General features: G+C 44.7%; 1 protein-coding gene and 1 long non-coding RNA gene across 2 annotated transcripts in view; one reads left to right on the plus strand and one right to left on the minus strand.

Annotated features, from left to right (window-relative positions):
* The first annotated feature begins 508 nt into the window (after nucleotides 1–508).
* Nucleotides 509–21,063, plus strand: part of NUBP1 (NUBP iron-sulfur cluster assembly factor 1, cytosolic) — a 77,519-nt gene continuing 56,964 nt past the window's right edge. The window contains exons 1-3 of the mRNA XM_088466767.1: nucleotides 509–648; nucleotides 722–826; nucleotides 2,305–2,438. Of these exons, the coding sequence (XP_088322893.1) occupies nucleotides 618–648; nucleotides 722–826; nucleotides 2,305–2,438 (270 nt within the window). The 5' untranslated portion in view covers nucleotides 509–617. The remainder of the gene's footprint in view (nucleotides 649–721; nucleotides 827–2,304; nucleotides 2,439–21,063) is intronic.
* LOC148534567 (uncharacterized) lies at nucleotides 8,293–20,289 on the minus strand. Its single transcript, XR_015877648.1, has 3 exons — nucleotides 20,073–20,289; nucleotides 17,033–17,228; nucleotides 8,293–8,530 (listed from the first exon to the last, which is right to left on the minus strand). It is a non-coding gene; the product is annotated as an uncharacterized LOC148534567 (long non-coding RNA).

Genomic DNA, 21,063 nt, shown 5'->3' on the forward strand with positions numbered 1-21,063 from the left:
AGGTGGCTGCAATCATAAATGAAGAGGGAAGCCTACCCTCCAACATGACCTGTTCCATTAGGTACAAAACGCTCTGCTCCTGGTCTTCCCACCTGATGTATGATTGCAGTCACCTGTGTTGAACTAGGTAATTAATGAGGCAAGTGATTCAGCACAGGTGGCTGCAATCATAAATTAAGAGGGAAGTCCAGGAGCAGAGCATTTTGTACCTAATGGAACAGGTCACGTTGGAGGGTCTGGGGAAGTCCAGAAGCAGAGCATTTTGTATCTGGTGGAAGGGGACATGTTGGAGAGTCTGTTTTCCATGTGGATGACCCTGGAATAAAAAAAAAAAGTAATTACTGTTAAAGACATATTTAGTACTATTGCTGTTGTCATTTATTCAACTCCTACCTGGTCCACTTAGGAAAATTAGTGGGATAAGAAATGGCAGAGCAAATGTTCCCTTGGTAAAACTCTCATTCGAAACATGATCATGACAGCATATAAATAAAGTTATTGTAAAAAAAAAAAATCCAACGTCGAAGTAAAACGAGTCTTGAAACACAGAAGATACCGGAAGTAAACACGCCGTGGAGTACAGCCAGAAAGCGGTGAGCTGCAGCTCCTGTGTTCCCATGGCTGATATACCAGATAATGCGCCGCAGCGTAAGTGAGGCTGGCATACTGTACATGGGGCAAACGGCAGTGTGTTTATATTAATCCGATTATTGTATTGCAGACTGTCCTGGGACAGACAGTAGTCAGGCTGGGAAGGATTCTGCATGTCAGGGGTGTCCCAATCAGGCAACATGTGCCTCTGGGGCAGCGACAGGACCAGATCCAGGTAATCATCATTATGCTTGTCACCGGTGTATTTTAATGTACGTAATAAATGACAGCCAAGCCTACAGTCTCTCTTGGTGACATCTGGTGTGTGTCACTGATGTTTTCATTTTAACATAGAATGGCAAATTATTTGTTTTCATTCTGTTAATTTAATATATATATTTTTTGCATGACCTTTGTTTAGTGAGTACTACATTACATCACAAAAAAGTATATATTACATCATACTAACAGAAACCACAGTTGTAGTCACAGTTTTTGTTTGAGAGACCAGACAATACAATTAATTAAATGAAAATCCAAAATTGGGCAGTATGTCCAAGCCTTATGGAAAAATATGCAGGTAAGCACAAGACTTAAATATTATTTTTAATCACCTTTTCCCTGCAATGCCATTAGGGAGAGATGAACATGAAATGTCCCAGAAAAGATGGATGCATGTAACATACTGTAGATACCATGATGTACATGTAGTCTTGATTAAGGACTTGTTAACTCAAATAGGTTTTTAATCTGCATTTCAGATTTGTAAACTTGGAAAGTTATTTACCAGTGACCACTGTGTGCAAATACCAGTAAAGGAGGGGAGGGGGGACAAAAGGTATCATTTGTAACATCCCAGCTAGACTGTGACCACCTGTACAGCCCAATGTACGCTTACATTACATCCGTTTGTCCATCCATGTAGCTGCATAATTGCCACTCTTATTATCATGTAGTCTCCCTATACCAGCAAGTTCCAACAGGCCAACACAGCAACCCAGAGTGCACAACCGATCTCCGTGCTACCATTTCCTGCACAATGGCTTTATGCCCAATGCAGGCGTTACAAAGCAGCACTGTCCTTTGTTGTGATTGGCAGAGTTTATTTGAATGAGTTTGTGACACTGGTTGGACTGTGATATAAAATGTATGGAAATAAATGCCTACAGAACAGTCCCCATATACTGTATGTAGTCACCTGCAGCTGTGTTTTGTTTTTGACAGTAGCCAAAACCTTTTATATGGTTGAAGAGTATTTTATATGGTTAGATTTTTATTTTTATTTTTTTTTTTTAACTGTTGTCTGGAAAACATCCTTGATGTTTTCCTTTCCTTTTCTCTCCAGCATCCAGTCTTCCTCCCAAGCCTGCCATTTCAAACTCCATCATATTTCTAAGAGTCACGTTCTTGCCCTTTTAAGCATCTAAAACTCTTATTCATACTCTTACTATCTCTCGCCTAGACACTGCAATCTACTCTTCTGTCTTGCCAATCTTCAGTGCATAATTGTATCCTTAACTCTGCTACCTGGCTCTTGCAGTCACTCCACTGGTTCGTATACTACTCAATATCAAATTCAAACTTTCACTTACAACATGTTAGATTTCACCGATCCTGCAATGCTGGATTGCAGGATCGCAACATCGCGATGATCCTTGGGTAGTGTATGGGCCCCTTTAGTCACAGCTTATTTGGGCCTTACTGTCATTTCAGCAATAGAAGAAATCAAAGAAAAGATGTGTACAGTGAAACACAAGATTCTGATTCTCTCTGGAAAAGGAGGAGTTGGAAAGAGCACATTTAGTGCACACTTGGCTCATGGGTTGGCTGAAGATGAGGGCAAACAGGTAAGTGTGGCAGCCTGTACTGTTTTAGATGACACACGCAAGTATAAAAATACTATAGTCTTATTATGTAATTGAAAGAAACCCTACAAACCACCCAAAACACTTACTTTGTGAAACTTGCACTGGGTTTCACGGGAAACAGTCGGGAAGCCGATGGACGGAATCCCGACTGCCGGCTTCCCGACTGTATAATCCCGGCAAGGGTTAAATGACAGGCGTCAAAATCCAGACGCCTGTCATTTTCCCTACGCCCGACTGATCGAAAGGTAAGACGGGCGCGGACAGCTACGCGGGGTGGGGGTGGGGGGGTAGGTTTAGGCACTTAGGGGGGAGGTTTAGGCACCCCTAAGGGAGTGTTAGGGGGGGGGGGGGGAATTAGGTAAGTGAATACTTACCTTGGGACGATCAGGATTTTCATCCTTGTCGGGCTACCGCTGTCCTAATTTGAACCGCCGGCCATGCGAATCCGGGTTTCACATATGCCTGATTTCAACTATTAACCACTTAACTGACACTTTTTTTTTTCCAAAACTGCACAGAAAAAGTTTACTATATTATTTATTTGATTACATTTATTATATGTTTTAGGGCTAATCAGTCCCCCTTGCCAGATGTTGAACTTCTGGCTCCTGTCGCATCACGTACGGCCATGCCAGTTAAGTGGTTAAGCCTGCACCTAGAGCTGTATGTAATATACTTGTCTTGAAAATCCTTGGTTATTCCTGTTGAAGACCTAGAAATAGATATTCCAATCATCAAGTATTATATTACTGTTAAAGTGTCAGAGTATTATTAACTGCATACTTGATCTCCTTTGTATTATGGATATCACAGGAAAGGAATGTTTTGACCACATAAGCAATCAGCTCAGTTTGTATTGCCACAAAGATTTTGGTATCTATTTTGACTTGATTAGATACGGTTTTAGAAAGTGTTGTATGGTTTTAAAAAAAAAAAAAAAGGTTCAGGGAGAAAATAGCAGAAACCCAGGAAGAATGGAGGCTCTGTAGATCAGGAGCAAAACATCCAGAAAAATATAGAAAGGAAGCAGGGTAACTGGAGCTACTGTACAAGAGAAAAGGAATTTCTGTTCATTCCTATGGGTATATTTACTAAGAATCATTAGCAATGAAATCTATCACTATATTATAAAATTCAGGCGCAATAAAGGATAATAATACATAAAAAAAGTTGTTTTATGTAAGCTACTCTTAAATATAGTTCCACCTGTAAACCCCACCAATAAGAAACATACGTGGTCTGTTATAAATGATCTTAAGAGGTTCTGATAATACAGAAAACCAGTATATATGCAATAAAATAACGACCAACCAGACAAAGAGCACTAATCATAAATTATATAAAATGCATTTAATACATAAAAACCAAACTGAACAAAAAAAATCATACACAAGATATACAATAATACACACAATAATTCACCAAGCTGCTGAGAAAACACAGTATATCAATATGGATTACCTCTGCAGTAGATGTCTCAATCCAGTAATAATAATAACAAAAAAAATCCACACTCAAGGTGTAGGTATCTTAGTCCCTGAAGCAGAGTACATGATTATTTCGTAAGGTCTCAGTCGACCAATTCCTTTTCAATATGTCGGAGCCTAAAGGCAATATACATAGCTGTAGCCAGCCGCTTTTCACCGGTACAAGGTGCTAGTTATCCCGCAGTTGCACAGTGCTGTTAAAAGTGCTGGTAATTTAGCAAACTTATCCATGGATAGGTTGGTGAAAACTTTAATGTATAGCACAACCATAGAGCTATAAAGCTGTAAGTCTGGGCAAAAGTTGCAACTGTTTGATCAGACACTGGAGATTACTAACTACCCATAGTACCTGGTATATTCCTTCTGACGAAACAGCTGTGCTGGAGAAGTGGAGAAACACATACGTTTTTTTGCCATCCAAGCTATTTCCCGGTTGCAACATTCGGAAGCCTTTACAAATAGCCTTTGGACCGGGTGCTACACAAACAGTGCTGTGACTAACATCGAGACGAACTCAAGACGGCTGGCGGTAGGCTGTGTATATCTACCTAAAGGTGCCTATCCTCATCTCCTGTAGTGCCTACACTAAATGATATGTCGTTCAGTGCAGGCACCCTCCCTCATCCCAATCTATTGTTATCGGTAGATTGACCGGCATGTTCAGGCGATGATTGATGTCGAAAACGACCAGCGGGAGCGTGCATCGCTGGCCGTTTTCAGACATTTTCATTCCCAATTTGTGAGCGATTAATGAGCGATTTAATGTTAACGATGTTTTTATCGCTCAATCGCTCATTTTAATCACCTAGTGGATACGCGGCATAAGTGTCTGTGATCACACAGTATGTAAAGTAATGTAAATCAGCCCCCTGAACTGGAAAGCCCAGGGCTAGCAATCCTTAGAAAGTCGGGACCCCCCTCCCCCCCCCAAAAAAAAAATGGTCCCCGCCTCCCAAGCATTAACCAGCCCTGTTGAAAGCTCAGGACTCTTGCCTGCACCCCTGGTGTCGGTGGGTCTAGGGGTAATGATGATTTTAAAGGGTTAATATTTTTCAAAGTGGGACTAGCCTGCCCTGCGGCACTTGTAGAACTACAAGTGCCAACAGGCCGCTGGCAAAGGTGTGGAAAATATATTTAAACAAACCACAAGACATGCTACTGACAGGCAGGTCTACTGTTTTCAGTCCAAATATGACTGAACACACACTCTTGTAAACACACTTGTATACACGTTTGCATACACTTAGGACACACATGGTTCAGTCAAACACAATTCCAGTGTTCGCAAATACGCGCCATAGTGTGTATTTTACCCGCTATCTGGCACCGGGGACCTACTTTTCTAAAGTATCCGGGTCCCCGTGGACGCGCTGTGCTGTGGCCAATCCCTGAAAGCTGGCTGTAGCACAGCGCGTCCCCCTGCAGTAACAGACACAACGCTGTCTGTTAGAGCAGCTAATGAGAGTCAGATAGACTCTCATTGGCTGCTGCTGTGGAAAGCCGTGCTGGGATCAAGTGTCTGATCCCAGCATCGGCACAGCATCCGTGCCCGGCGCTGGGACAGTGTGTTTGTTCCCAGCATCGGGTAAACTACTGCGGTGGGTACCTGGTGAAGGGACCGCCTGGTCCCTTTGACCAGCGTCGGCAGGAGTAGCTTGGCTTCGGGCGGAAGCTAAGCGGAGCTCGCTGCCCGGAAGCCAAGTAGCGGCGGTCAGCGCCGGTTGTTTGGCACTGGCCGCGAGCCAAACACGGCTCACGGTCCAGCAGCCAATAGGAGGCAGACGCGAAGAGCCAGTTGCGGCTCGCCGCGTCATAGCCCCGCCCACTCGCGGCGTCTTGAATAGACGCTGCTGAGCGGGAACGCGTTCAGTCCGTCGGCAGAGGGGAGCAGTGAAGACCTTCCGAAGAGAAGAGCCGCGCAGCGACAGTTCCGGCGGCCGTGCAAGCGGCCAGGAGACGGCGTGATCAAGAAGGAAGAGGCGGTGCCACTGGCCAGGACGGGCCAGCGGCAGGAGACTGAAGCTGAGGACCGTAGAGGATTGCAGGGGAGGAAAGCAAAAGAGCTAACGAAGCTCCCCCCCCGCAGCCTCTTCCACCATACCGGTAGGCGGCCTTGGGCCACCGGTATTTTACTCCTTCCTAGACCACCAGGGTTATCGGGCACTAGGCCCGTGGGATAAATTCAGGCAATAGGCCTGTGGGTCTCTAGGCGGGCACAAGGCCCAGGCAACATAGGGGGCATTAGGCCCAATTGAAGGTATATGCCCCCCAAATAGGTGTGTGACTTGGGCATTAGGCCCAGGTCACTAGAGGGCTCACCTATTTGCCCTTTAGTGGCCTGGGCCTAATGCCCAGGTCACTCACACCTATTAGGGGGGCAGATACCTTCATTGGACTGCATAGGTGGTCTGACAGGCATACGAGGGGCACTGCACAGGGGGATTGCTCCTGGGGGCACTGCACAGGGAAAGTTGTATTACCTGAAAGATCATGGAGGCATTAAAACATGCATTTAACAGGCTTGTGGGGATATCTGATGCTGTTGGGGGTATCAGATCTGCATTTTAGGGGCATGTGGGGATGTGTGGTGGCATGTGGGGAGGTCTGAGGCATATGGGGAGCTATAAATCATACATTTTGATGGGACCCAGAAATGGTCAGGTAGGACCCCATTTTTTTAAAGTGGTGGGTCACTGGGACCCACAAATTTTGACGCTCACAACGATCACTGCAATTCTTATTAAATTTGTGAGTTTGTTTGAATCAAACTCACTCGTGTACATGTGCTGCCCAGTGTGTTTAATACAGGGCCAGATATGATTCCCCTTAGTAACTGGAATGCCATTCCAGGTCTAGCCAGTGACATCGGATCCCAGAGCATGGGAGAATCTCATTCCCTACCTTTTTGGAAAACTGTGTCCTACAATGATTTAAAAAGGATATAAGTGTGGTAGAGATTTTAGGGATATTCCATTCTCACCTCTCCAGCATCTTAAAAGGCTTAGGAGTAAAGGGGGTATCCACTAGACTATTAGGTCGAACGATAACAATTGTTCAATCGTTTGCAAATCATTTGCAAAAGTGTCTAAAACGACCAGTGATGCGCGTGCCCGCTATTATCTTTCCAACATGCTGGTCAACCTGACGATATCGTCATGTTCAGCATGTATCCAGACGATTGATTGACCTTGCACTGGACGACTGCTCGTTCAGTGCAGGCTCATCACACGACTGACAAACGACTGAACGATTACTATGTCGTAATCGTGCAGTCGTTTTCAGATCTTGTAGTGGATACCCGCCTTTAAGAGATTTTTCTTTCTTTTCAGTTTCTGAATGCAGGAAGGAGTAAGAGACTTTACTATGCTGTTTTCTTGATCTAAAAAATTAACTGGACATAAAGGACAATTCTACTAAATTTAAGATTGAATACCTAAGGTTAATCATTCAGTACAAAACATTAAAACTAGAACCAATATAATCTACAGTAAACCAGTCACCATGGACTTTCACAGTGATATGATCATTCAGTTACATGTCCGGATAGTGGAATAAAGGAAACCAGTAGCAGGGGGAGGCAAGCTGAAACACTTTGGGTTAAATGTAGTAGCCTGCGATATGCTGGCATCGGAGAGTTTCCGGCAAGTATGCTTTGTTTTAAAGGAGGCAAACAATAAAAGGCAACGCGTCAGGTTGGTTTTGCCTTTTAAATGATTACCCCTTTAAAACCTCTATATTCTCCCTGTGACACTCTTTCCTAATTCTATAAAATTGTAGGTAGAAGCTGATTGATTGGGCAACTTCTCCACTTGTCCTCTTTAGAAGGTGTGAAACATCTCCACCTTTAGAACGCTTGGTGTTTGCTGTATATTTTTCCTTATTTGTGTCTCCATCAATCTAGAAAACTTTGTGGGCTGTGTACAGTTAAAAAAAAAATGTTTTGTTTTTGTTCTTATTTGTTGCCTTTGTTGAATCTTTCCAACAACAGACAGATGGCTGAAATTATAAAGGGGTTTTAGCTAATTTTTTTTTTCCCTGAGATAAGTGCCTCCTTTCCGTATTGTGTCTCTTGTGTACCTGTGATACTTTATATTGACACTGCACATTAAAAATAATTCATGGTGTTCACAATGACTCTGATGTGCGTCACACTCGCGTACGTCTTCCTTCCACATTTCTGGAAAGTCAAAATGACTGCCAAAGTAAGACCAGAGGGATTACACTGCTGATGGTTCCATCTTCCTGTCAGTCAGTGACAGACATCAATTGTCATTTCTTCAGGAAGTTTCTTGGCCATTTTTTTTTATTTATTTATTGATTTTTTTTGAGTGTTTGGATACTTTAAAGATGATTTAATCCTCATGAGGAGTATACCCAATACACCGCTGTATTATTCTGTCTAATAAAGATTACACTTATTATTATTATTTTATTTTGGGCTTTCATTCTTCATTTTATGCAACTTCGCTCATCCATTGTAAATCTATTTTGTTAATGTCTTGAGTAACCTTTTTTTCTGTTCTTGTCCAGAGAACCGCTCTTTTGTTCTTTTTTCTTTTTATATGACATGGGTTGGTGCAGGTCCTGCTTGTGCAACAAGATAGCATTAATCATAAATCAGTCTTTAAAAAAAAAAAATTCATATAAACAAATTGGGTGGGGGGTTCTTAAGAATACGAAATGTATTCTGACGAAAAAACCTGTTTCAGGCGTGTTGGGCTGCAGTCATAATCCCGACTCCTGGGATTCCGGTGTTCAGAATGCCGACGCCGGAATCCCAACACTAATCAGAATACCGGCGCTGGAATCCCGAAGGTAAGTACTAGGCTTAGGGGAGGGTTAGGCACTAGGGCAGGCCTGGCCAACCTGTGGCTCTCCAGCTGTTGTGAAACTACAAGTCCCAGCATGCCCTGCTACAGTTCTGCTATTAGGGAATGCTAAAATTGTTGCAGGGCATGCTGGGACGTAGTTTCATAACAGCTGGAGAGCCACAGGTTGGCCAGGCCGGCACTAGCGGGAGGGTTAGGTGTAGGCACTAGGGGGAGGGGGTAGGTTTAGGCTGCATGGTTGGAGGGTTAGGTTAGGCTTACCTGGAGGTGTCGGGATTGTAACCTGGTCGTGATGCTGGTGTCGGGCTTATGACCGCCGGTATCCCGTACCCATCCCGTTATTAATAGTGTTTCACAGTAGTTATAACGTCTTAATGTTAACCAGTATTTCCTTTTCAAAGTCCCTCTAGACCAGGGGTGGGCAAAGAGCGGCACTCCAGCTGCTGTTGGACCATTCATACCTTGCCACAATTTTGCTATCAGGGCATGGTGAGATGTATAGTTCAACAGCAGCTGGTGGACTGCTTATTGCCCACTTCTGCTCTAGAGGGCCCAATGTATGACTGCCAGTCATGCAGACACTGGTTCTCCGCATGTCCTAATAAGGCAGTTTAATTGCAGCTGCGATCGCAATAGCAATCGGTAGTGGTTCAAGTTCTTGGGAATTTAACCAAGCTCCCTTTCCTAATTCTATAGTAATAGACAAACACCAAGACCAGTGTTGGTGGGGGGCAGTGGGGAAACATGTCAAGAAGATAACCTTATGTAAAGCATACACCTCTAGTTATTGCAATGCTAACAGAAGCAAGTGTATATAAAGTAGCAGTAAATAAATAATTTCCCCACTCAGCGAATAATAAACTCACAGACCTAAATGGACAAGTTAAAAACATGTAATTAGTGTAGATGCCACACTTTTTTATCTTTTCACTGGTTACATAGTGTTTTTTTTTTTTAACATGATGCAATTTATTACCAGTTATTTATATAACAAACACATATTCTGCAGTGCTTTACAGAGAATACTTGTCCATTAACATCAATCAGTGCCCCAGTGGAGCTTACAATCTATGGCCCTCATTCAGAGCCGCTCGTTAGCGGCAGTACGCTCGTTCCGAGCGATGTTTGCACATCTGCGCATGCGTACGGTTTTTAGTACGCATGCGCGAACCAGTCAGTGCGGCCAAAAATCGTTTGTACGCTATATAGCGAGTGCCTGCTATTTTGAGTGACAGAATGAGGCGTATGTGGGTGGTAACAGGGGAAGGTGCTTGAAAATGGGGAGTGGAGATCCGAACGCAGGCGTGCTTAAAGGTCAAAACGGGCGTATTATGGGTGTGCATAATTAATACAGCAGCGTCATTGACCACGTCACTGGGTTATTTTATAGCCAGAACTGCTCGCAAATTTGTGGTAGCAAACACCAACCACAAGAATAGCGAGCAGTTCATACGCTGGTCGATGTACTCGATTAATCTAATAAATAGCGGACATGACGTATGGTGCGAGCGGCCAGGGGGCGTTTTTAACAAATAAACGAGCGTATGTTTTGCTCGCTCGTTCAGACTTAGAGGTGTGAACAGACTGCAATTTGCGAACGGATCATTTGAATAGCCACCCCTTGTTTTTGAACGAACGACCGCAAATAGCGAACGGCTCTGAATGAGGGCCTATGTTCCCTATCACATGCGTGCGCACATATACACACTAGGGTTAATTTTTGTTGGGAGCCAATGAACCTATCTGTACATTTTTGGAGTGTGGGAGGAAACCAGAGTACACGTAAGCACAACTCCCAACAGTTTGGGCCATAGTGGGAATCGAACCCACGACCTCAGTACTGTGAGGCAGTAATTCCATTGCTCCAATGGAATCAACTTTTTTTACTTCAGGTTCGATAGGGGGTCCACAGGGTTGACCTTGGGGGTATAGCTGGATCTGGATCCACGGGCACCACACAGTTAAAGCTTTTGCTGCTTCCAGGATGCACTGGCTCCATCCACCTCTATACCCCGCCACAGGCACCTCAGTTTTAGTTGGTGCCCGGCCGGAGTCTGGTCACCTTAGCGCAGGGGGGCTGCTTAGCAGCCCCTAAGCTTTTTAGAGTTTTTAATTACTTTTTTATTGACTCTTCAGAGCGGCAGCATCAAAATGTCCATTGGACGTCCAAGCTGCCGCACCTACTGGTGCCGCGACGCCAGTACAGATCTGGGGATCGCGACTGGACCCCAGAGTCTATACTAGCACAGGCTCTGGGCTCTCCCTCGACTGCTGCCAGGGGGAAGGTAAACTGTGGGCCACTGCTTGCGGTGACCTGCGTGTCTATGCAGTCGCATGCCTCTGGTCTCTGGGGACGGACCGGAGGCGCTAGCAGTGGCGGCAGGCTCCCCCTCTCCGGAGGCATACCCCACGGGACCACTAGACCACCAGGGAATTATGCGGCAGCTGGAGCCAGCGTCCCTGGGGTTGATCGCTAGCCAGGGGAGGCAGCCTTCCCTGTTTAGCGGCTCCCCTCAGCTCAGCATGCCTTTCCGATTAGGTCTGGCGACGCTGAGCTACTTCCTCATGCGGCCACTCCTCCTCTGAGGTAATGTCTGATGAGGAAGTTGAGCGCTCTATGGCTCCCACTCTGCTCTCCTGCAGACGCTGCGCTGCAGGTGGGAATATGGAGGATTTTTTCACAGGATGGGCTGTGTATGAGGTGCCGCCAGTTACCTGGTCCCTCTAACCCCCCAACTTCGGGACAGGATCCTCCTAGGGCGGTGTTTTCTCAGGTACTGGCTTCCATCGCGGACCGCATGGCGGTCCCGACTGCTCTCCCCCATAGGGGGTTACCCCAAACAGCCATCCCCCTTCTCTGGGTGTACCACAATTATTGCAGTCTCCCCCTGGGCCTCAGACTGTTCATCCATAAGCGGGGTTCCCTATGTATGTTCAGTCTCCTCCAATGACGCAGCAGTCCGTCCTGCCCTTCCAGGGTCTCCCGCAAGCGGGTCAACCACCTTGGGTGGATGTGTTCTCCAATTCAATCCAGAGTTTGGCGGCCTCATCTTCAGCCTTTCAAACTGTTGTGTAGTGACAAGCCTCAGAAGGCGTCAAAACGCACTTATGTGATCTCAGTCTGCGCTGACTCCTATGCGTCCTCTGATGAGGGGTAATTGCCTGAGGACTCTGATTCGGATTCCCCTGCTCGGGAAGTGGAGACGAAATCTTCCATTAATGTGCCGGCATTGGTGCGGGCGGTGCGGTCAATTCTTGATATAGAGGATGACGCCCCGGCCCCTAAGTCCAAGTATCCAAATTTTAAGCAGGCAAAGGTGACTTCGGCTGTTTTTCCTCTCTCTGACCAGCTGACTGATCATATGGCTGAGGCCTGGCAGTCGCCTAGTAAGAGGTTCCAACCGCAGAAACGTTTAGCATCTAGTTATCAGTTTCCTGCAAGTCATTGCAAAAAGTGGGAAACCCCGCCTGTGGTGGATTCTCATGTTACTTGCTTAATCAAGAGTGCTACCTTGCCTATGCCGTCCATTTCATCCCTAAAGGATCCCATGGACAGGAAAGTGGAGACTTGTTTAAAATCCATTTATTCTCTCTCCGTCCGTCCATGGCCATCTCTTGGGTGACTAAAGCCATTGAGAGCTGGGCCAATGTACTGGAAGATACTTTTCCTGAGGAAGCTCCGGAAGTTCAGAGCTTTAGTTGGACCGATGAGGGATGCCGTTTCCTATACTGGAGAAGTGTCTTTGGATGCCAGTCTTCTGACTTCCCGAGTATCGACGGCAGCGGTCTCTGCTCGGCGGTCGTTGTGGCTTCGTTCTTGGAAAGAAGGGCCTGGAGCCCTTACCCTTTAATGGGGAGATTTTGTTCGGTCCTGACCTGGACAAAATTGTTGATACCTTGGCAAAGTCTAAGTCGGCGTTTCTGCCATCAGCAGCTGTGCCTTCTAAGGCTAGGATCTCAGCCTTTCGAACTCAGAGTGGGTGTCCAAGGGTCAGTCCTTCCCGAGACAGTCGTCAACCAAGGCTGCCCCTAAACCAAAGAAGCAGGCCTGGAGCACTAGACGCCCTGCTTCCAAGCCAGAGGATAAGCCTTCGGCCTGATGGGACGGGTCTCTCTCTGAGTGGGAGGCCGACTTCTTCAATTCGCCCAGTGCTTGTGCAATACCACCATGGATGCTTTGGTATGAAAAGTGGTCTCTCAGGGGTATTCCCTGTCCTTCCATCACAGACCCCCCCCCCCCCCAACAGTTCTTCTGTACAAGTCTATATCAGGACAAGTCCAAGGCCTTGCAGATTCAGAAAGCCATACAGTCCTTGCTGAAACCAGGGGTGGTTGTTCCCGTTCAGCTTTCTCAACGCGGGACGGGTTACTACTCTTCTCTATTTCTGGTTCCGAAACACAATGGGTCTCATCGGCCTATTCTCAACCTGAAATCGTTGAACAAGTTCCTCAGAGTGCCCACTTTCAGGATGGAAACTTTGCGTTCCATCATTCTGGCTATGGAACCGGGGATTATATGGTCTCCCTGGGCATCTAGGACGCCTACCTCCATGTTCCTATAGCACCTTCACACCAGCGGTATCTGAAGTTTGCTATACGTCAGCTTCACTTCCAGTTTCAGGCTCTGCCCTTTGGCCTTTCCACAGCTCCAAGGGTGTTCACCAAAATTACGGCTGTCATGGCTGCCCATCTGCATAGCCAGAGTATACAGCTTCTGCCGTATCTGGACGGCCTCCTATTGCTGGCAGGCTCGCCGGAGGTACTTTTGCACCATCTGCACCTGACGATCACTTGTATGCAAGCGCATGGGGGGCTGATAAACTGGAAGAAGTCCTCCATCATTCCGTCATAGAGTATGGTTCATTTGGGAGCCCTTCTGAACTCTCGTCAGCAAAGGATCTTTCTGACTCCAGACTAGATTTCCTCCCTAGAACCACGAGTGAGCAGTTGTCTGAGTTCCCAGTTGTCGGTTCACTTGGCAATGAGAGTTCTGGGGTCCATGGTGTTGACATTCGACATGGTGGCGTATGCCCAGTTTAATTCCCGGCCCCTTCAGGGGCTGATTCTATCCAAATGGAACGGGATACCACACCGGAGCAGGACTCAGATGCTGGTGTTGTCTCCGGAGGTGCGCCTGTCGCTGGCTTGGTGGCTTCAGACATCTCATCACACCAAGGGTTTCCCCTTTTGGATCCCGGACTGGTTTCTGCTCACGACAGATGCCAGTCTCCGGGGTTGGGGGGCAGTGTCTGGTCCACTTTCACTTCAGAGCCGTTGGATGGTGGAAGAAGCAGTTCTTCCCATCAATATTCTGGAACTTCGGGCCGTGTACAGGGCCTTCCAGTTGTCCTCTTCAAGGAAGGGCAGTACAAGTTCAGTCCGACAACGCCACCACGGTGGCGTACATCAACAGTCAAGGGGGGGCTTGCAGTCGAGCAGCAATGTTGGAGGTGTCACACATTCTGTCTTGGGCAGAGTGCCACCTCCCGGCCTTCTTGGCAGTCTTCATTCCAGGAGTTCTCAATTGGGAAGCAGACTTCCTCAACCGTCACGACGTGCATCCCAGGGAATGGTCCCTTCAGAGCTGCCTGTGTACGGGTCCAGGACAAGAGACGCTGGCGCAAGCCTGGTGGATGCGTTGTCAGTGAAATGGACATTTCAGCTGGTGTATCTATTCCCTCCGATATCCCTGCTGCCTCGGGTCCTTCGAAAATTCAAACAGGGCGGTGGCACGCTTCTGCTGGTGGCTCCGGCTTGGCCCAGACGTCCTTGGTACTTCGATCTTCAGAGTCTATCCATCGACGTTCCGTTTCTTCTGCCTCAACGTCAGGACCTGTTGTCTCAGGGGCCCTGCCTCTACCCAGATCTGGGTCGTCTGTCTTTGACAGCGTGGCTCTTGAGACATCCGTCTTAAGGTCCCGGGGTTTTTCCAGCCCAGTCATCAGCACAATGCTAAAGGCACGCAAGCCTGCTTCCACCAGGATTTACCAAGAGTGTGGCATACTTATTTTCAATGGTGTGAGTCCAGAAACACGATCCTCATGCGTTTTCGTGTTTTCTAGGATTTTGGCGTTCCTTCAGTCTGGGTTGGACCTAGGCTTACGCCTAGCTTCTTTGAAAGTTCATGTGTCTGCACTTTCTGTGTGGTTCCAGTATAGGATCGCTACTCTGCCTGATGTCCTCACCTCTTTCCAGGGTGTTCTCAGGATTCAGCCTCCCTTTGTTCCCCCAGTGGCTGCTTGGGATTTGGCAGTGGTGCTTCGGGCCCTACAGGGTCCTCCATTTGAACCTCTTGAGTCGGTGGAACTCAAGTGGATGACAGTTTTTTTCTCCTGTCGATTGCTTCGGCCAGAAGAGTGTCAGAATTAGGTGCACTTTCTTGCCGTTCTCCTTTTCCGATTTTTCACCAGGACAGGGCAGTGCTTCGCACCCGTCCGGGTTTTCTTCCTAAGGTGGTGTCTAAGTTCCACATTAAGCAGAAAATAGTTTTGCTAGCATTTCAGTCATCTGATCTCTCGGCTAGTGAGGCTTCCTTAGATGTTGTCAGTGCTCTCAAAGTTTGTGTGGACCGGACTAGTTCCATTCAGAAGTTTGATTCTTTGTTAGTCCTCTTTGGTTTCACAAGGGGTTGGCCTGCCAACAAACAAACTTTAGCCCGTTGGCTTCCTTTGTGAGGCTTATTCACAGGAGGGTTTACTTGTTCCGGCCTCTGTTAAGGCTCATTTCACTCGGTCTGTGGGTCCCTCGTGAGCTGCTGACTGTGGCGCCTTGGCTGTTCAGCTGTGTATGGTCGCCACCTGGTCTTCCATACAGACTTTTCTAAGGTTCTATGCGTTTGACACCTTCGCCTCTCAGGATGCATCCTGGGGCGCCAGATTCTCCTTTCAGCGCAGGAGCGTCCCCGCCCTTAGTTTTACTGCTTTGAGACATCCCCAAGGTCAACCCTGTGGACCCCCTATGGAACCTGAAGTAGAAAACAAGAGATATGGTAAGAACTTACCTTTTATCTTTGCTTCTACGAGGTCCATAGAGTCCACAGGGTGCCCGCCCTGACGCACCTGGCTTCATATGGGCTATGTGGCTGGTCACCGTCTCCCTTTCTGAGTATGGTTCTTGTGTGTTCCAGTCTTCATTCTCTGTTTTTTTTCCTCCTCTGGCCTTGGCTACTTACCAACTGAGGTGCCTGTGGCTGGGGCGGGGTATAGAGGAGGATGGACCCAGTGTATCCTGGGAGTAGCAAAAGCTTTTAACTGTGTGGATCCATATCCAGCTATACCCCCAAGGTCAACCCTGTGGACCATGTAGAAACTGAGAGAAGGGCACAGAAACAGACAAATCTTAGGTGCACAACTCCAAATTATTAATAATATATATATAAATGCAATAAAATTTTGCAATCAATAGAGGTTTTTAGCATAATCATGGCCAAGGTTATTGGCCTACCCACCATGTCCAGGTAACCTCTTTCGGGTAGGTCCCTAACATACTAGGGTTCAAATCCAGAGCGCAGGACCCCCCAAAAACTGCCCCAGCCAAGCCGCCCCAGGGCACCAGCATAGTAAGAAAAGTGCAGTGTAAAGAGATAGTTAGGAGCAGCTGCATATAAAGAATGAAAATAAAAAAAGTGAAGTACATATATATTAAACACAGTGTCCTAAAAGTTATATACTTGTAGTGCAACTTTGGTTCATTTTTGGGGCGTGGGTCCCCCTGGATTGCGTTGGCTGATTTGTCTCAGGGCACTGCATTATAACACATTTTCCATTATAACACATTTTAACCCTTCATTGTGTGTTTAATATATATGTACTTCACTTTTTTTATTTTCATTCTTTATATGCAGCTGCTCCTAACTAACTATCTCTTTACACTGCACTTTTCTTAATATGCTGGTGCCCTGGGGCGGCTTGGCTGGGGCAGTTTTTGGGGGGTCCTGCGCTCTGGATTTGAACCCTAGTATGTTAGGGACCTACCCGAAAGAGGTTACCTGGACATGGTGGGTGGGCCAATAACCTTGGCCATGATTATGCTAAAAACCTCTATTGATTGCAAAATTTTATTGCGTGTGTGTGTGTGTATATATATATATATATATATATATAATTTTATTAATAATTTGGAGTTGTGCACCTGAGATTTGTCTGTTTCTGTGCCTGCAATTAGTCTCATCAGGTAGCACCTCCCATTATATATAAAGTCAGGTTGTGCAGTCCAGAAATCTTTCCCAGAAACTGAGATAACAAAGGTAAGTTCTTACCATATCTCTTATTTTATTTGGTAACAAATCAATACAAAATACTGTCTTTCAATTTCTCGAGGATTGACTTGACCATGTTCTGAGGAAGTCTTCTCTTATGTATCCTCTGCTTGCTGCTTTTTAATAAAATTTTTCTTCTTTCTTTGATCTTCATAATGTAGCTTTTGTTTGGAAATGTGCTAACCAGCTTGTGGACCTAATAATATATACTATACATTAATAAATTGAACAACCAGTTCACCTGAAGCAGCTTGTAAGGGTGAACACAAGTAGTTCCACCCAGAACTTTATAAAATAGTATTAAGAACAAACTAATTGTGTTCAGACTCCCACTGACTAGACGCTAGGGTGACAGCCATTAAACTAACTTCATTCAAAGCTGATATCAAGGTTATAAAATATCAAATGACATTACTGACTCACAAGCAGGGTAAAGTTGTGAGAAAATGCAACAATGTTGCCATCCAGAAATAAACAGCACTTGTTTCTTCTTGTGACTGAAAGTGTTCATAAGTCCCAGTGTATTCTATAACTACAGTAGTTCCATGCTTTTAATTCATCAAATATAAAATCTGCGGGTTAGCCCTTTAGGTAATGTACAAGACTCCAGCTTTATAACTTGCACTGCACAGGGATTAGGAGTTTCTGTAGTCACTGCCACTGATTTCTTCTTATATGCCTTTTTTATTTCCAGCTATTTGTAGTACCATGAATATGAATATTGGTGCACTACCACCAACATAAACAGATTATAGATCAGGGGGTCACCATATGATGTCCCCTTTGTAGTTAATCACATAATTAGTGTGTCAAGGGAGGCTAGTGTTTAGGCCCCATACATCAGCAATCTGAAAACCACAATTGAACAATTTGAAGATTTATTGCCCGATATTAGGATTTCCCTATTGAGCAATCTGCGCCCATACACTACAGATCTTTTTCAGTGATTTGCAGATCGATTGCAGCAAACACAGATCTGCCAATCTTGAAAGGCCCATCATTTTGCTACAAACGGTCTGCAAATCTGCTGATCATGTCCATACACTAGCAATCTACAGCCCCAATCCATCTGTGATATCCAACATGTTGGACAATCTGATTAAACAATTCCAATCACTTTTTGGTTGCAATCTGCTATCTGTGAAACCCATACATTGCAGATTTTTATACACAATCGATTGCAAATTGCACGATTGCTGCAATCCATCTCTGATGTATGGGGGGCCTTTTCTCCTTTCAAACTCTTGTCTTTCCTGTCTCCTTCCTCCTGCAATCTATCCATTCAGGTGCATCTCAATTAACTACATTGCAATCAGGTGTGGATATGCAGAGTAATTAAATGAGAGAAAAAAAAGGGAGCATGAAACTTGTTGATAAGTTGTTGGGGAAGATCGCCAGTATATGTTGCCAGCACTAACCGTAGTCAAGTCTTATGACTTTTTTTTTTTTTTTTTTCTTCTTTATAGTAGTATATTTTTGCTTAATTTACGTTTCATTTAAGCTTTTAAAACAAACACTGTGTTCGTAAAATAACTGACACTACTCAGCGTTATAGCAAATGATCTATAATACTGCTTTTATACCTAAATTCTGGGTCCCGGAATTTAGCCGGCGCCGACCCAGGTTGGGAGTTAACCTTGCCTCCCTAATGGAGCATACACACGGTCAGATTTGTCAGATGAACGATTAAACGATTTGAACGATTTTACCAAAGTTTTGAACGATTGAACGATTTTTGACTGCATTAAAATGAATGGAATCGTCCAAGTCTGACTGCAAACACATCAGATGTCAGAAATCGTTATCTGACCATCGGGAACGCGCATCGTTGATCGTCCATCGTTCAGGCATGTCAGATATGAACGATTTTCCTTCAGATATGAACGACTGAACGATTTTTAAATCGTTATCGTTCATATCTGAAGGAAAAATCTGACCGTGTGTATGCACCATAAGATGAACTTGATGAGACTAAGATAAGAGAATTTTTTTTAACATTGTTTATTGCATAAAAAACATTTTAAAGTCATTCTCTAAATACTCATGGTACCGAATAGATACTGTTTTACATAATATTGAATTCTTTATTTTACTCTTTATTATCTTATATTATTTATACCCCTGTGTTTCATTGATTTATTTTTAATTTAATGTTTGTGTATGATGCATTTAGTATTTATATGAAATGATTGTAATAAATGTGTTGTTTTTTTTAAAATAAATAATTTTTTAGAATTTTCGATACCTGGCACTTTATATTCATTATATTGCATTTTTTTCACTTGAGAGAGATATATATATATATATATATATATATATATATATATATATACATACATACATACATACATACATACATACATATAGATAGTCCGGCACTCTCAATTTATAATGTTCAAAATACTGGGGTGTTTTTAGGGAAATTCATATAGAGGTTCCCATAGATAATAGTCTAGCCTCTTCAAGAAAGAAGAAAAAACACTCTCCAGATTTTCAGCAAGATTATTCAGTATTTAATGATTAAACCAACATAATTTGCCAACGTTTCGGTCCAATATGGACCTTTGTCAAGGCACAATAGCTTCTAAACATCAATGGTTCACTAAAAGGGAGTACATACAAACAACGTAAGCATTCATAGTCTGACAGGTCCTTTAAAACACATAAGTTCAAAAATGTTATAATCCATGATCAATATGTATGTGATATAGGGAGGGGTGTGCCTCATATAACAGTAACATGATATCCAATAGAAGCCCACACTGCAAGAGACTATTCACAGTGGTAGAAAAAAACAAAATCTTTATGCAGCAACTAGTATTGAGAATACAGGGGTCGAATGTGCGCCCCAATGTAGATTATAATAATAGCAACCAGGTGGAGGGACAATTTCAGAAAGATAGTCATGTATCACACAGCATATACATAAAGGCCAAGTACATGGGGGTATGTGCAGTACAATCCCCAGGTGTATATATTACACCAGTATGCATAAGGAGGCTGTGGGACCCTGGAAGATGAAGAAAAAAGGATGTCTTACCTCAGTGTTGGTCTGTCAGAGAGTGTCCTGGTGCTGGAGCATAGTCTGAGCTCAGGGTTTAAAAACCCAGTGCTTAGGGGAAAGTCTCAGAGTCCTGATTGCCACAGGTGAGTCCTGTTATAATCAGGAAGTGGGGCAGTATGGCAGTAGCCGGCGGCCATCTTGTGTGTGGCTCAAGATATATATAATAATAGCTGTCAGTGAGCCCTGGCAGGACTTGAAGTGATGGGCAACTATTGGTGCTACTGAAACTCATAAAAAAGGCTAAACTGGTGTTATTAGGGATCTAATGCCATAAATGCATATTATACATATCCAACCATTAAAAATGTGATACGGGCATACCCACATGTACATATATAAACGCATATGTACACACACTACCCGCACATACATGTGCATATATATACAAGGTCAATTTACAAACATTAGAGTAAAGGGTTATTTAGTGTGTAGTAGGACTTGGGACTAGAGGACCTGGGAGTACAATGCAAGTATATAGATCAACATCACAAAAAACAATTAACATTAGGTGAACAGTACAGACAAATGCAATGTTAAATATAATATTTAGTCATTTTTCAAAGAAAGATACCCAATGGGCAATTCTCGTTAAATCCCTGTGGTGCCACAGTATCAAGTCTGTAAATCCACCGACTTTCACATTTTTTAAGTAAAGCCAGTCTATCACCTCCTCGTTCTGGAGGCGGTATCCAGTCGATAAGTTTGCATTTGAGGGTTGCTACCTGATGTCCCATCTGTAAAAAGTGTCGGGCAACAGGTTTATCTGACTGGCCACTATTGTAGGCTGCTCTGATGGACGCCCTATGGTTAGCCATACGTTCCCTGAAGATCTGGAGGTGAGCCCGACGTAGTAAAGACCGCAAGGGCATATGAGTATGTAAATGATATGGTCCATTTTACAATGGAGCTTCCATCTAATCTTTATGGGTACACCCGTGTGGGGGTGAGCAAGAGTGTTGCCTGGAAC

The sequence above is a fragment of the Taudactylus pleione genome, unplaced genomic scaffold (assembly GCF_031769625.1).
Source record: "Taudactylus pleione unplaced genomic scaffold, aTauple2 ptg000066l, whole genome shotgun sequence".
NCBI lineage: Eukaryota > Metazoa > Chordata > Amphibia > Anura > Myobatrachidae > Taudactylus > Taudactylus pleione.